We start from the raw sequence: 14,914 nt of genomic DNA on the forward strand, positions 1-14,914 counted from the left end.
GAGTCACCTTCTCCTCATAAAGTTAATTTAAAATACCTCCAAACTCATTCTTAATTATTTAGATTAATCATTGCATGCAGACCAGATAGTGAAATTCAGAACCTTTCATTTTAAAAGTTCAACACAAAATTTCAGGTAAGTGAAGTTAGTCATTTTTCACGTTATAAAGCTCTCCAGCTTATAATAATAAGAGCCAATATTGGTTAAACCCTTACTGTGTGCCACACACTGTTCTAAGCTCTCATTATGTATTATAACTCATTGAGTACTTACCACATCCTGTGTGGTATATTCTGTTATCCCCATTTCACAGATGTACAAATTAAGGCAAATAGAAGTTAAGTGTCTTGCCCCTGGTCACATAGATTATAAATAATGGAAAGGTATTTAAAACATTGGTATTTGGAATCCGGAGCCCAGTACTCTTATTTACTACAGTATTATTTGCATGTACTTAAATATGTGGACACATAAACACATACCTGTTTTACATGTACTTAGTCATGAATCTGTAGTGGTGTGGATAGCACATTTCTTGAAATGTTGAAATAATGTAATCTGTGTGGCATTCTCCCTTTTCCCTCTACTATTTAATGTAATTCTACCTTTTAATAAAAAAAAGTTACTGTATAAAATGTTTGATAATAAAAGTTGCAGATTCTCCCTCAGGTCCTTCAGGCATGGATTTCTTACCTGTGGTTTAACAAGAGGAGGAAGAAAAGATTAGAGGAGAGAAACACACTCTTGAATTGAGTTTCTGTGAAGACTTTATCTTTTGAAACCCCTTATCAGAGTTGTCCTGATTTGAAAATGAAATGTCTTTTATATCTCGTTCCATTTTTAAAGATGTTTGTGTGGGAAACATTCATTTTCACATGCTGGATGAACTAACTAGTAGACATTTTGATAGTGTGAGGGCATTCGTCTTGAAGATGAACAAGTCTGCTGGCTTGTTCCTTTCTCACTCAGTCCAGGGGTTGCTTATATCCACGCAGGGCAGGGAGGCGTGTGTCTAACCTGGCTTTGCAGCTGGGGGTTCCCAGGGCCATGCATCTCAGTTGGAGTCACCATTTTATGTTTTGCCATTGATTAAATAATGAGCTTTTCTTCTATGGCTGTCACAGGCTTTTGTATCTCTGTTGATAGCAGCTTCTTCAATTAAAAAAAAACCACAACAAAGCAAGGCAAAAATAGGTTAAATCCTTAGAGACAGCTGATTTATTGTCTCAGTCCCTTTCCCTTATATTTTTAAGATTTGTTCTAAAGAGTGAATCATTCTTGAGAAAGAGTGTAGCTTGTATTGAAAAACATAATTTCTACTCTACAAATATCTTGGAACAAAAATCAAACCTAGGGGCTTCCCTGGTGGCGCAGTGGTTGAGAGTCCGCCTGCCGATGCAGGGGACACGGGTTCGTGCCCCGGTCCGGGAAGATCCCACATTGCCACGGAGCGGCTGGGCCTGTGAGCCATGGCCGCTGAGCCTGTGCTCCTCAACAGGAGAGGCCACAACAGTGAGAGGCCCGCGTACCGCAAAAAAAAAAAAAAAAAATCAAACCTAAGTGCTGATGGGATGAATCATGTTAGGATACATTGAGGAATGGAGCTAAATGATTTTCCTGGGGAGAGTATACCTTGTAGACGTGACATGAGCCATCTTGAGGAACTGAGGGAGGCAGCTTGGACATATTTTTGAACTATTTGAAAACGAATAAGTGAACTCTTAGCATTTTACTTTTTTTAGTTTTTGAAATACTGACATGGAGTAACAGTAAAGCATAGAGGCTGATCGTGCTTCCGTTTTAGAATTTATGCATTATGTGTGTGTTGGGGGAGTCTAAAGTGAAAAAGTTATGAATCACTTTTCGGTATTGTTATAAAAGAGGATTGGAATATAAATATTTCATATTAATTTATGCTAAATAATGTTATCTGATATGATGCCCTTGGTTTACAGTACTCACAGACTCATTAGTGCTTGAAAAGTAAAGATATTGTTCTTTTTCCTCAGAAACGTGCTAAGGGACAAGTGTTATTTGACAGAGTGTGTGAACATCTCAATCTCTTGGAGAAGGACTACTTTGGACTTGTGTTTCAGGAGAACCCTGAGCAGAAAGTAAGTGGAGTTATTTCAGGTTTGTTTATATCATCTTAGAAAAATACTGTGGGTAACCTGTGTAAGATTTAGCTTTCAAATAACTTATTTTATGTTTTTACTATGACATATTTTATGTTCATGGGAGAAATTTGGAAAGATCGAAAACTTGTGTTTTCATGTATAACTTTTTGCTATTGTGTGTTTGTATGCTTTTCTACTTATATCGTAAGCAGACAGAATGGAATATCTTATACTACGTTAATTGTTAGAAACTGAAAGAACCGGTTTTAAAATTTTTATGTTGAATTTTTAGCTCTTGAATTCCCCTGTATGCTAGGAATTAAGCTTGTCTGAAAAGCAGGGAAGGAGGCATATTGGAAGAAATGTCAAGGGAAACCCATTTGTACTTGTCTGGAGAGAGTGTTTGCCTTGCTGAACAGATTAGTGGTTGTGTGGGGTGAAGGTGTTCCTTGCCCTGTGGTGTGGGTTATTGGGGGCCAAAAGAAAGGCAGGGCCCCGCCTGACTCAGGTGGTAGAGTTGACCAGCCAGGACCCTGTGGAGATCTGCCTGGCACCGGGAGTGTGTTGAGATTGTTTCTGCTCCAGGAATTTCCCAAGTTACTACTGAGCGGGATCATCAGAGTGCTCTAATGCTTGATGCTAATTCCAGGGACCTTCAGGGCTTCTCCGTTTCATAAACATATTAAAGAGAGAAATATTTACCAGTTCTGGCAATTAACCAGACTTTAACCTCTCGCCTTGTGTCTTAGTCAGTTTGGGCTTTTGTAATAAAGTACTGTAGACTGAGTGGCTTATAAACAGCACACATGTGTTTCTCATAGCTGGGGAGCCTCGGACGGTCAGAATCAAGGTGCCAGCCAATTCAGTGTCTGGTGAGGGCCCCCTTCCCGGCTTGTGGACAGGGCCTTCTCATGGTGTCCTCACATGGTGGAAGGAGGGTTGCACCCTAAAGTGAAGCCCTTTTAAGTCTGTTAGATGGTGGCTGTGGGCAGACGCACTGTGATCGTTCTGTCTGAGGATGCACAGGGCACTTGGTCACAGTGCACTTTCCAGCGCCTAACATTCACATCACAGTCAGTCGGTAGATGGATATAGGCTGTAAATTTTATTTGCCCGCATGCCATCATTATTTGTATTTATACATCCTGGTAATGAAATGTAGGGTACTAAGAGTGATAATTATATATAAATTAAATTTTCTCAACTTACTTAGTTTGAAACCTTTGATACCTAATTGGTGGTTTAATTCTACAATTAAACTAAAGACCATTAAATTGCATGCGGGCCTGCTGAATAGTGTGTGAGCGTTCTCATCAGAGCTCTGTTTAGAGCACTTTTCTTAGAAGTAATAACATAGTAGACATTCGACTAAATAAACTGGGTGCTCTTTTTAGACTTTAAATTACAAGGTAGTCTTGATAATGTTTGCAACCATGTGCCCTTCTGTTGGCCCTCAGAGCTGCAAAAGAGAAAGTGATGGAAATTTGGCTGTCATTACCCACTTTTTCTGCGATTACATTTTGGTACATTCACAGGAGCATTTAATCTTTTTAAAAAAGGAAGACCATCTAATATGTTGTAGAATATGTAGAATAACATGTTCTGTTAGTAGAAATAGGATATGCTATATTAAGACATACGGTGTTTCTGGAACAGTAGATTTGCGTGAGAAAGAGCGGTGCTTAGATAGAAGGATTCACTATTTTTTATTTTGCTGACTCTTATATGTCTAATACGTGTCTTTCACCTGAATCTCAGACTCATATACTTCACTGCCTACTGGACACTACACTCAGTTGTCTTAAAGCAAACGCCTCATCTTCCTCTTAAACTTCATTTGTTCCCTGAAGAGTGAGGAGAGGTTCCTTCTACTTTTTATACAAGTTCTGTCTTTTCTACCTGCTAACATCCCTCTTCTGGTTCTCTTTGTGCACAGTTCTTGCTTTGGTTTAGGCTCCTGTCATCTCTTGCTTTGACTATTTTATTAGCCTCCTAACTGGTCTAACTGTCCAGTCTCAGGCCTCTGTGATCATTCTTCACCTTGCTGCTAGATTGAACTCTCGGGAAGGCATATCCCATCTTGGCACGCATTGGCTTCAAACCACTTAATGGATACAGTCTAACCCTCTTAGTGTGAATTACAGTCCTGGTCATGTGGCTTGTGTCTACTTCTTTACCTCCATTTCTCAGTGACCTCTCACATACAGTCCGTATTGAACACACTCCAAATTTCTCTCCTAAGGGGAGCTTTGCCAGTCCGTACTATACCTGCTGGAACATACTATCCCTTACATTTGGAATATCCTTCTCATTTTTTTGGTATCTGAATGTCTACTCTTCCTTAAGATCCAACTTAGGTATCCTACTCTGTGAGATTTTCCTTGACTGTTTTCCATCACCATCCCTCCTGCCCCCAACTCAAGGATTGAGTTGACAGTTCAGTCATGCAGACATTTAGCACAAACCTTATTTGTTTATCAGTCTTTCTCCCCATTGCTCTAGGAACTTCTTGAGGGTAGAGGCCTTACCTTTTATCTGTGTAACATCTGTATATCTAGACATTATCAAATATTTTTAAAATACCACCTGTGTGCCATCTCACACCCATTAAGATGGCCACTATAAAAGAACAAAACAAAAACCCCAGAAAATAACAAATGTTGCCAAGGATGTGAAAAAATTGGAATCCCTATGCACTGGTGATGGGAAGGTAGTATGGTGCAGCTATTAGGAAAACAGTATAGAGGTTACTCAAAAAATTATAAGTAGAATTACCAAGTGATCTAGCAATCTTCTGGGTATATATCCAAAAGAATTGAAAGCAGGATCTTGAAGAGACATTTGTACACCTGTGTTCATTGCACTATTACAATAGCCAAGAGATAGAAGCAACCCAAATGTTTCTTGATGGATGAATTGGATAAACGAAATGTGGCATATACAAGGTGTGGTGAATGGAATGTTATTGAGCCTTAAAGAAGGAAATCTTGGGCTTCCCTGGTGGCGCAGTGGTTGAGAGTCTGCCTGCTGATGCAGGGGACACGGGTTCGTGCCCCAGTCCGAGAAGGTCCCACATGCCGCGGAGCGGCTGGGCCCGTGAGCCATGGCCGCTGAGCCTGCGCGTCCGGAGCCTGTGCTCCACAACGGAAGAGGCCACAACAGTGAGAGGCCCGCAAAAGAAGGAAATCTTGTTCATCCTATAACATGGATGAACCTAGAGGATATTATATTGAGTGAAGTTAGTCACAAAAAGACAAGTACTGTATGAGTCCCTTATCTGAGGTATCCCTAGTCAAACCCATGGAAACAAAGTAAAATTGTGGTTGCCTGGGAGTGGGGGGAGGAGAAAATGGGAAGTTGTTGTTCAATAGGTATAGTTTGTTTTGCAAGATGAAGAAGTTCTAGAATCTGTTGCATAACAATGTGATATAGTTAGCGCTACTGAACTGTACACAAACAATTGGTTAAGAGGGTAAATTTTTATGTTACGTGTTTTTCACCACAATTAAAAAGAATACTACCTGTGTGCAAACCAGTGTACTTCTGCAACTCTAGCAGTAAATAATTAAGACACAGACCCTGCCTTCATGGATGTCCCCACTTAGTCCTAGTTGAGAAGACGGAGTTAAAAAAACCTGAATTACACAGTTACTAAACTTTGATTACTGTTCTACAGGAAAGATTCAGGTTATTAACGGGGAAGACTTTTTAGGAGAGAAATGATGCTTAAAGAGAGATCTGAAGCGTGAGTGGGCTTTGGGCGAAGGGACATGGGAAGCACACACACAGGGCCCTGGGCAGGAATAGCTGACTGCTTGCTAAATGGAAAGATATCTGTTGTGATTAATGGGGGGAGACTGGGTGTTGATAAGGGGTCAGATTATGCAGGGCTATCTAGGCTATATGTCTGTATTTCAAGGCTTGGGAGATCTCCTTTATCCTAAGGAAAATGATTAGTCACTGATAGGCTGACACAGTGATGTAAGACAACCAGTTTTGCCTTTAAAAAGGTCTGAGAGAGGGAATATGAGCAGGTCTGCTCACCCAAAGCACAAAAGTAGCCTCAGTTGAGGTTGTGGTAGTGAAAGTAGACGAGCCAATGATTTAGGAGAGATGTGGATTGCTGTTGACCGTCCGGCTGAGACTGGAGATCATAGAACTGTGATGGCAGCAGAATACATTGTTGTGTGCTTCTCTGATTGCTCTCTGCACCCTGGGTATAACAGTGGAGAAGTGGGGTATTAAAGGGGAGTTGGTTATGTTCACGGTGGTTATGGTTAAGAGGGCAAAAGATTGAGAAAACTGGAGATCCTGATGCACAGGTTGTCAAGCTGATTATTCATAGGATCACAGGAACATAATTGAAGCTGAAATGGGCTGATAGGCTGGGTGAAAATGGCTGGGACCAAGGGATGAAAGTCCAAAGAAGTCGACAGGCAGGTACAGTGAGAATAACTGGCTAGAAGACTTAAAAGAGGAAATGATTGCATCTGAGAATGGAACAGTGACATCTAATGAGGTGGAGAACTCTGTGTGGTGACAGGACTGAGTGTTCAGCTATGAAAAGGGATGGCTGAGGTCAAGGAGAGGCTAAGGTCATTAGGGCAGAGACTATTAAGATAAGGTTAAGTTTGGAGGGGTTCTCCATAAGGTTCTCATTGACAAAAAAGCTAATACTAAACAGGGAACTCATAATTCCTTATTTTACTCTGTAGTTTCTCTTACAAAATTCGAGATGAAAATGCTCAGAAAATTAGGCACACACTTTGTTATCTAGGCTTTAACTATAGAACAGTGGGAGAATAAACAGCAGGGTGTCCTTTCTGAAATACTCACTTTTCAGGAAATCAGTGCTCACATGTGATTGGCAATATGTTTAATCATTCATATATAATCTGATTTGCCTTTGTAACTTTTGTGTTGTATATATTTTGTTTTATTCCTTCTTGCTTATGTAGACAAAATCCAGTCCTCAAGATGTCTGGGCTAAAGAACTCTTATTTTTCAAATATAGATTTGTATCGTGTCCTTTTTTTCCATAGAAAATTATTACTATTGCACCAACTCAGCTCATGCAATTTCAACAATAGGATACTGTAGGAAATAGGAATTTAAACTGCTTTTTAAAATGCTGAATATTATCTGTATTTATGGATGTTTTCAGTCACTGATCATTTCAAGATATTATAATGTAAAGCCATGGTTATTTGTATGAAAATTTTCCATGGAAAGGAATATCTCATCTTATTTTAGTGTAGTGCTGTGTGTCTCTCATGGTTGGAAGCCTTCCACTTTACTCTTGAGTATGAACATCTATCATTATTAGTGTTAGAACTTTTTAATTCCTGTAGAGAAACTCATGTAAACTTTACTATGGAAAATTTTGTTAGAAATATGTGAAATCAAGCAACCTGTTTTTCTTTTATACACAGAATTCCCAGTCCATGTAGTTCTTGTATTCGTGTCTAAATGGAACCATCATTAAGGATTTTGGACTATCTTTAAAGGGAAAATATTGTCTTGAATTTTTGATGTTAACAGAGTTTGGCATCTGGCCCAGGGATTTTAATGTCATTTTGCTTCAAGTCATATTGAAAGGGGAGCTTGTTTGAAGTGTAGTTGATATCCACAGCTAACTTTATGAAAATTGGTTAACGCATTTCTCTGACCATTTCCTCCCCCAGAAACTAGAATTAAAAACTCTCGTATTAAACTGTTTGTCACATATAAACTATTCTTTAATAAAATTCTATATCCAATCCAGTTACACCTTATAATACCGCAGACAGGTGTTGGAATCATGTTCTCCCAGATGCATAGTGAATGTTTCAATGTAACAGAGGGCCTGTAAGGTTTCTGCTAACACCAACGTGATGGCAGTGTTCTTAGACTTAATTTAGACAGAGGTATAATAAAGGGGATCTGCTTCAGTGCTATAAATTCTTTTTTTTTTGCGGTACGCGGGCCTCTCACTGTTGTGGCCTCTCCTGTTGCGGAGCACAGGCTCCAGATGCGCAGGCTCAGCGGCCATGGCTCACGGGCCCAGCCGCTCCGCGGCACGTGGGATCCTCCCGGACCGGGGCACAAACCCACGTCCCCTGCATCGGCAGGCGGACTCTCAACCACTGCACCACCAGGGAAGCCCCAGTGCTATAAATTCTTAAAGGAAAATGCAGATTTTAGACAAAATTATTCTTTACTTTTAACATTTGGTAATAGGGTGTGTGTTGGATTAAGTTTGATTTCTCTCACCTGGCAAAATTGACAAGGACCAATTTTGAAGGCATGGGTAGGCATTTTAAAAACTTCTAACTCTGGGGTCTTAGCATCTACCCTGAAGGAGAATTAGGTGAGATAGATATCTTGGGGAGGGAGGGAATTAAAAGATAGATTTTGTGACTGTATCTTGAGTTGTTTTCTAAATCCAGTGTGGTCAGTGGCCCAAGACAGGCAGCTGGCTGCATGTTCAGACTGCTGATGAGATGCTGCTTGTGGATGAGCCTGAGTGCTCATGTCTGCCAGGTGAAAGTGGTTAGCACTTCTGTGGAGTAAAGACTGTGGGTCCTGACATTATTTGATACAGCTGTTCAGTGTGATGGGGAGGAAGCAGTCACCTGCTCGGGCTTTCTGCAGGAGGCCGTCAACAATTAGAATATTTAACCAGTGAAGACTGGAGGTCTTCCTGACAAGCCAGTTGAAGGACTTGAAAAACATCTCTCTACATTTGACTTCCATTAAAGACAGGAGTTTCTGCACACACACAAAATCTCTGGTTCTACTACTCAAATGGTGGTGCCGGGCCCAGCAGCGTTGTCACCACTCAGAAGCTTGTTAGCAGTGAGGAGTTCCAGGTCCTCACGGGTGGCAGGAGTGTTCTGGTACTCATAGCCTCTTACGTGGGAGTGAGGCTCTTTGCAGTCAGCCTGGACATTTGGACCATAGTCTCTGAGGTTTTTTCTAACACCAACATCCTATGAATATAAATACAGTGATTCATAATCAAACTTTTATATTTTTCTAGACGTTTCTGTTGTTGGAAGATAATTGAGAATCACCTTTATTTAACACTTTCTGAGAACCAGTATTGAAAATATCATAGGGAAATGCCAGAAGACTTGGTGTTAACCAGGACTGTTCCGCTCTCAGGTTTTCAGTGGGTAAGAGAGCAGAATTAAGGAGCTTCTCTAATTAACTGACAGAAAGGCTTAAGTGTGAAAAAAAAAAATGTGTATAGCTATTTGCTGCTTAGTTAAAAATTTTTTCTCTAACCTTCCAAGGCAGGTTTTTGGTTTTAACTTTTTCTTTGTGCCTAGATTCCTTTGACAGTCTAGTGAGTTCTGTGGGCTGCTTCTCAAAACAGTGTTTGAAATGTATGATTATAAAAAAACAGGCCTATAAAGGAAGCCAATAAATAACATTCTCAACATATTAATTTAAAAAATTGGGATAAATTCATCATCAATAGCTAATCCCTACTGTGATTTCAAAAATATCGATTAGTATAAATGATATTTTAAGATCTGCAGCTACTCTAATGTGCTGTGGAAATAGTTTTGATTGCTGTGAGTGACAAAGCTAAAGGCACTGCTGATACTAGCCAGGTTTTTTTTGTTTTTCCCCCTACATTCATAATTAATAGTAATGCTAAATTTCAGCTAAAGGTTAATGAAGATAAAGAGGTGACATTTTTCCCCCCCAACTGATTCACAGACTCTTGATTTCATGTTCTAAGGTGATTTAATAACACTGACATTCTAGGACCACATTTTAATTTTAATTTACTTTTGTTGGAAGCCTGTGATAGGATTCTTTAAGGAGAAGGGGTCTGATTTTTAATCTCATCTGGCCCATGACTACCGTGAGCGTAGTTTTTGAATCCAGAGTCTGATTTATTAACTTTTTGTGGGTAGAAGTAGTCACATAAATAGTAACTTCCTTAATATATATAATGTATCTCCTTTGGAAATAAAAAATTATGTGAAGAAGGGATATATACTGAAAGGTGATAGAACAATTTAATTTTATCATTACCAAAAAACATCTACCATTAAAGGCACTAGATAAAGTCCATTGCATGTGTACTTACTCCTCAGGAAGCGTTTGAATGAATGTTCGAAGAGAACAACCCCATGGGGTAGATGATATGATCTTCATCTTGAGGGTGAGGAAACCGAGGCTTAAAGAAGACAAGGAATGAGCCCAAGGTCACAGAGTCGGTGGAAAGCCAGAATTTGACTCCATGTAGTTCTGATTCCAAAGTCTATGTATGTGGCAGCCAAATCTTTAAAAAATGGGAATGGTGCGCTCTAAGCTGTCATGGTGTGTGTGAGTGTGTGCACTTACGTCATTCTCTGATGGCTTTTTCCATCTTTTTGCGTCTGCTTGATCCACCCAGCACTCCTCAAGTGTCAGAACCAAGAAATTCATTTTTATTATTTATCTGTTAAAAAGTTTTATGTCTACTATTTACTTATAATTGATAATGCAGATAATAGACTGATATTTCTTTTAAAAGCCATGTTAAGGCATTTTTGGTTTTTTTACTTAGGAATTTATGACCCTAGGCAATAAAATTGTATCCCACTCATGATCTAAGTGCTCATTGGAGCTAATTATTCAAATAAAAATAAACCTAAGACAAATACTATAACCTGTGGTCTTTTAAATTGATCATAGCATGGGAAGGGAGGAGACAAGCAGTGGGCCACCAGCCAAGAGGTATTAATTTAGTACTTACACTGGTTGCCTAGAACTGCCAAGTCCTGTGAAGGACGCAGGGAATAATGGTCTGTCCTGGCCTTGCAAAGACCTCCTTACTCCTGGGTGGGAATGGAGTTCACAGTGTGGAAGTGGGTGTGGTTAGCAGATGGGTACCAAAGGGCAAACCAGGTCGGTGGATGCAACAAATCCTCTCTGCTGCCGCTGTTCGATCATATCAGGTAAACTCTGCCCGCTCAGTTTTTGGATGGGCTCTGAAATAAAGAGAATAAGCCGCTTTGGTCTTGATATTGTGCCTGGCAATGTCGTGGAAAGTGGCCCGAGAATGACAGCGAGTCTGAATGTGGTTGGCTGGTGCACAGAAACTTATTACTCATACTCCTGGGTCTGCAGAGCCAGATTGACTCTCCGCATGCTGTGCAGAAACTGTCAGGTGACTTGTATGAGGCTTGGTGCTTCATGTGAGAATGGACAGTGCCGGGTGGCTGGGACACAGCGTTACTTCCTGGGGTTACAGAAGATGCTGCTGCTTCCACCCTCTTACTCGGAGAACAGAGCGGGCTTTTTTTTTTTTTTTGCTGTTCTGTGAGAGACCTCTATACCAATTGTCACACAGTGAAACTGGGGATTTGGAAGGGGTGTGTCTAGGCCTTTAATAAGACCAGTAGTTTCCCCTCCCCTCTCTTCTTTCTTCTGTGCTTATGTTCTGAGGGATATTTTTCCTTTTCAGTTTGGCATGAGTTGTGTCTGATTCAGTTTTTCTTACTGTGGTTGTTACATCCTTGGACGAAATACCAAAACACTTTTGACTCTCCTTCCCTCTCCCCCAGCCACTCCCCTGTCTGGGCCAGAGGCTGAATGATGTGTTTTTCTCATTCTTGTGCCTCATGATAGCCCGCCATTTGGGAGCCAGCTGTTGCATGGACAGCTGCTGCAGGGCCGGGAAGCTGAATGCCAGGCTCTCTTCTCGGGGGAGAATTAGAGCTGCTCCTTGACACAGCACTGGAGGTACAGTGAGAGGGTCCCATTGGCCCTTCACATCAGTGGGCCATGCAGCTGGGCCACCAGTGCTATGAAACTTAGACCAAGCTCTGGTAACTCTTTGTTGAGAGGGTTGAATATAACCAGTGTTAGAACAGAGCCATGCACACCTTGGATCCTTCCTGCCCTCAGTATAAGCCCTGAATGGTATAGTAAGACCCGTGGGGGTCTGTGCAGCTTTGCTTTCAAAGCATCTTGTTGTTACTGTTTCTTAATAGTGTGTAAGTTAATGTTCTGTTGTACCCATTCAACGTATTGTTAAGATAGTAGGTTATAATTTTCTATGTAGCAGTAAACATTTTAATTGTTTGCTTTATGTATCTGAATTAAATTCTGTTTAAACACAGATGTTATAATACATGATTTGGGATGCTTTTAGAATGAATGAAACTTATTCTAAAGCCAATTATTTGAGTCAGTTTAATATATCTCAAAAATGTAATTGTTCTATTAGTGAAGATAAAGTGAACTTTAATAATGACTTGAGGATAAGGTAGAAGTATAAAAAAACCCCATATATATAGCATATACATAAACACACACATATGCAAATTTTTTTATTGGATACATCTTTTGCCTGTAGCTTTAAAAAACAAATATTTAATGTCCTTAGAGGGTTTGAACCTAGTAGTTCAATTTTTTTTTTTTTTTTTTTTGTGGTACGCGGGCCTCTCACTGTTGTGGCCTCTCCCATTGTGGAGCACAGGCTCCGGACGTGCAGGCTCAGCGGCCATGGCTCACAGGCCCAGCTGCTCCGCGGCATGTGGGATCTTCCCGGACTGGGGCACGAACCCGTGTCCCCTGCATCAGCAGGCAGACTCTCAACCACTGCACCACCAGGGGAAGCCCTAGTAGTTCAAATTTGATCTTTTTTGCTTTAAGATATTGTAGTGGTTTCCTAGAATCTTTTTTAACTTTCTCAAAGGGTGGAAATAGAGGAAAAGTGAAAGGGAGTTCCTTATGATTGTGACTTTCAACTTGGAATGAAGTTTTAAAAGGATGTTTAGATCTTCCAGGAAGGAAAATACTGGCTGCAATCTGACAGTACTTCTCCATGGCGTTGTACAGTTGCAGGCAGAAACAAAGTTTAAGGAGGAATTGGCTTTAGGAGTTGAGATAATTGTGTTTGATTGGGGTATGTGTACTTTTAACCAATAGTTTCCAATTCACATTTTATCCATGAATAAGAGCCAATGATTGTCCTTGACTGAGCTCTCATTTCAGTGTCCACAGGGGCTCTTTGCTGGCAGTACTACTATAGAATAAAGACTAGACGTAGATGTATTACGTCTCGTCATTTGGGTAGATGTTTGATTTCACATCCAAGAAAATGAGGCCCAAGAGACCCACCTTAAAGTGTTTTAATATTTTATTTATAACACACACACAAACACGCATTCAAAAACAAATCAGTACTGAGCCCAGTGGAATGCTAGTAGCTGTTTGCGTAGGACTTTGTTAAAATGTTTACACTTAAATAAGTATGTGAACTGTAAACTGTTCCATTTTGGACTCTGGACTACTTCTTATGGGTTAATTAACCTTTTTTTTCACCCCCTGCAGAACTGGCTAGATCCCGCAAAAGAAATGAAGAGACAGCTGCGAAGTGAGTATTAAATCATCATACTTTGAAGTTATCAAGTTAATCTTTACATCTGTGTTTTTCTATCTTTACTAAAATTCACAGGAATGTAAACTAGAAAAAGATAGTGATAGAATCATCAGCTCTGTTTTGCATTCATATCATATAGGAAGTTGAGACTCAACAGTATTTCTGTAGAATCATGACTGTTTATTTTGGTCATGGCTTAGGGACTCCTGGTCAAGAGGTTGTAGACGACTCTTCTTAAATAGTCCCTCACCGTGTCTACCACTGTGAAGCAACACCTGATCTTTGTCTCTGGGGGAAAGTATGAGAAGCTGCTTTTCTGTAACTTTCCCTTTTTATATGAAATGTACCCAGGAGAGCCCTATTACTCTTGCTTTGTCTACTTGATTTTGGCTGTGTGTCCAGTTAGTTTAATTAGTAAGCATGCCTCTGGCTCCAGAGGCATATGGGTGCACTGCTTCTGGATGTCCTGGAGTGAGGGTTTGAGGAGTGAAGGGATTGCAAAATGATCCTTGGAGTCCTCTGAGGTGTTTGCCTTCTCTCCTCCTTTGGCCACTTCTTGTGCTCTGAGTCTGGGTTTGTTCTTAGTTCTGTTTGTCCCTTTCTTCCATTTCCCCATTTGTTCTTACTGTCGTCTCCCTAAGTGACTTATGTGTCCCACTCTATCTAACCAGCTTCAGTTCCCTCCTGTGGCTGGTTTTGTGATATCTGCATCACGAATCATTATCACCTCAGAACAACCTCTGATAGGGGATCTGGCTACTTAAATTACTGCAGGGTCTGTGAATGACTTAAGCAGAAAAGGGAGGGAGCCACAAACAGCTGGACTGTTCAGACAAGAGAACAAAATTCTCACCAGCCCTTTGGACGGTGGGCCCCAGAGCTGGCCAGGGAGAAGCTGGCCAGGGAGCAGGATGCTCTCTGCGCTGTTGGTTTCATTTCCCTACTTATTTATTATTCCCAGCTTATTTATTCCCAACGTTAAAACACTGGAACACATCTATGCTTTTCCCTTCGGTTCCTTTCTGTCTACCTTCCGTCTCATTTTTAATTCTCCACATTTTCTCTTTCTCTCTCAGATTATTAATAATTTTGGGAGTTTTCCTATCATTTCTTTCCTTCTCTACTCTCCTTTTTTTTTTCTTTTTTACTGAGTGTATACCTTATTTTTCCTATTTCCTCTCCTTGTAGACTCATCTTTCTTTTCATTTTTAAAATATCTTTGATTAGAGTGACCTTCCTGATTTGCCCAGGACTGTGAGGATGTGGAACTTTTATTGCTAACTGGGGTGGTTGATCACCCTATCTTTTGACTGTTATCCCTGGCTTTCCATCCTTCCCTCCCTCCCTCACCCCTCTGCCCTGCATTTATTATCTTGGTGTTTCATCCATTCATGTTTGCTTCATAATAGAAAAGGGGGAAAGTAGA

At 40.5% G+C, this 14,914-nt stretch overlaps 1 protein-coding gene across 11 annotated transcripts in view; it reads left to right on the forward strand.

Moving 5' to 3' along the window:
• EPB41L2 (erythrocyte membrane protein band 4.1 like 2) overlaps positions 1-14,914 on the forward strand; it is a 213,986-nt gene that overhangs the window by 133,256 nt on the left and 65,816 nt on the right. For all 11 annotated transcript variants that reach the window (XR_009543941.1, XM_060168392.1, XM_060168399.1 and 8 more), the window contains 2 exons: positions 2,010-2,114; positions 13,440-13,482. Coding sequence is in view for 10 of the 11 variants with exons in the window: in XM_060168392.1 (XP_060024375.1) it covers positions 2,010-2,114; positions 13,440-13,482 (148 nt within the window). In the remaining variant the exon portion in view is untranslated. The remainder of the gene's footprint in view (positions 1-2,009; positions 2,115-13,439; positions 13,483-14,914) is intronic.

Source organism: Lagenorhynchus albirostris, chromosome 12, assembly GCF_949774975.1.
Source record: "Lagenorhynchus albirostris chromosome 12, mLagAlb1.1, whole genome shotgun sequence".
Taxonomy (NCBI): domain Eukaryota; kingdom Metazoa; phylum Chordata; class Mammalia; order Artiodactyla; family Delphinidae; genus Lagenorhynchus; species Lagenorhynchus albirostris.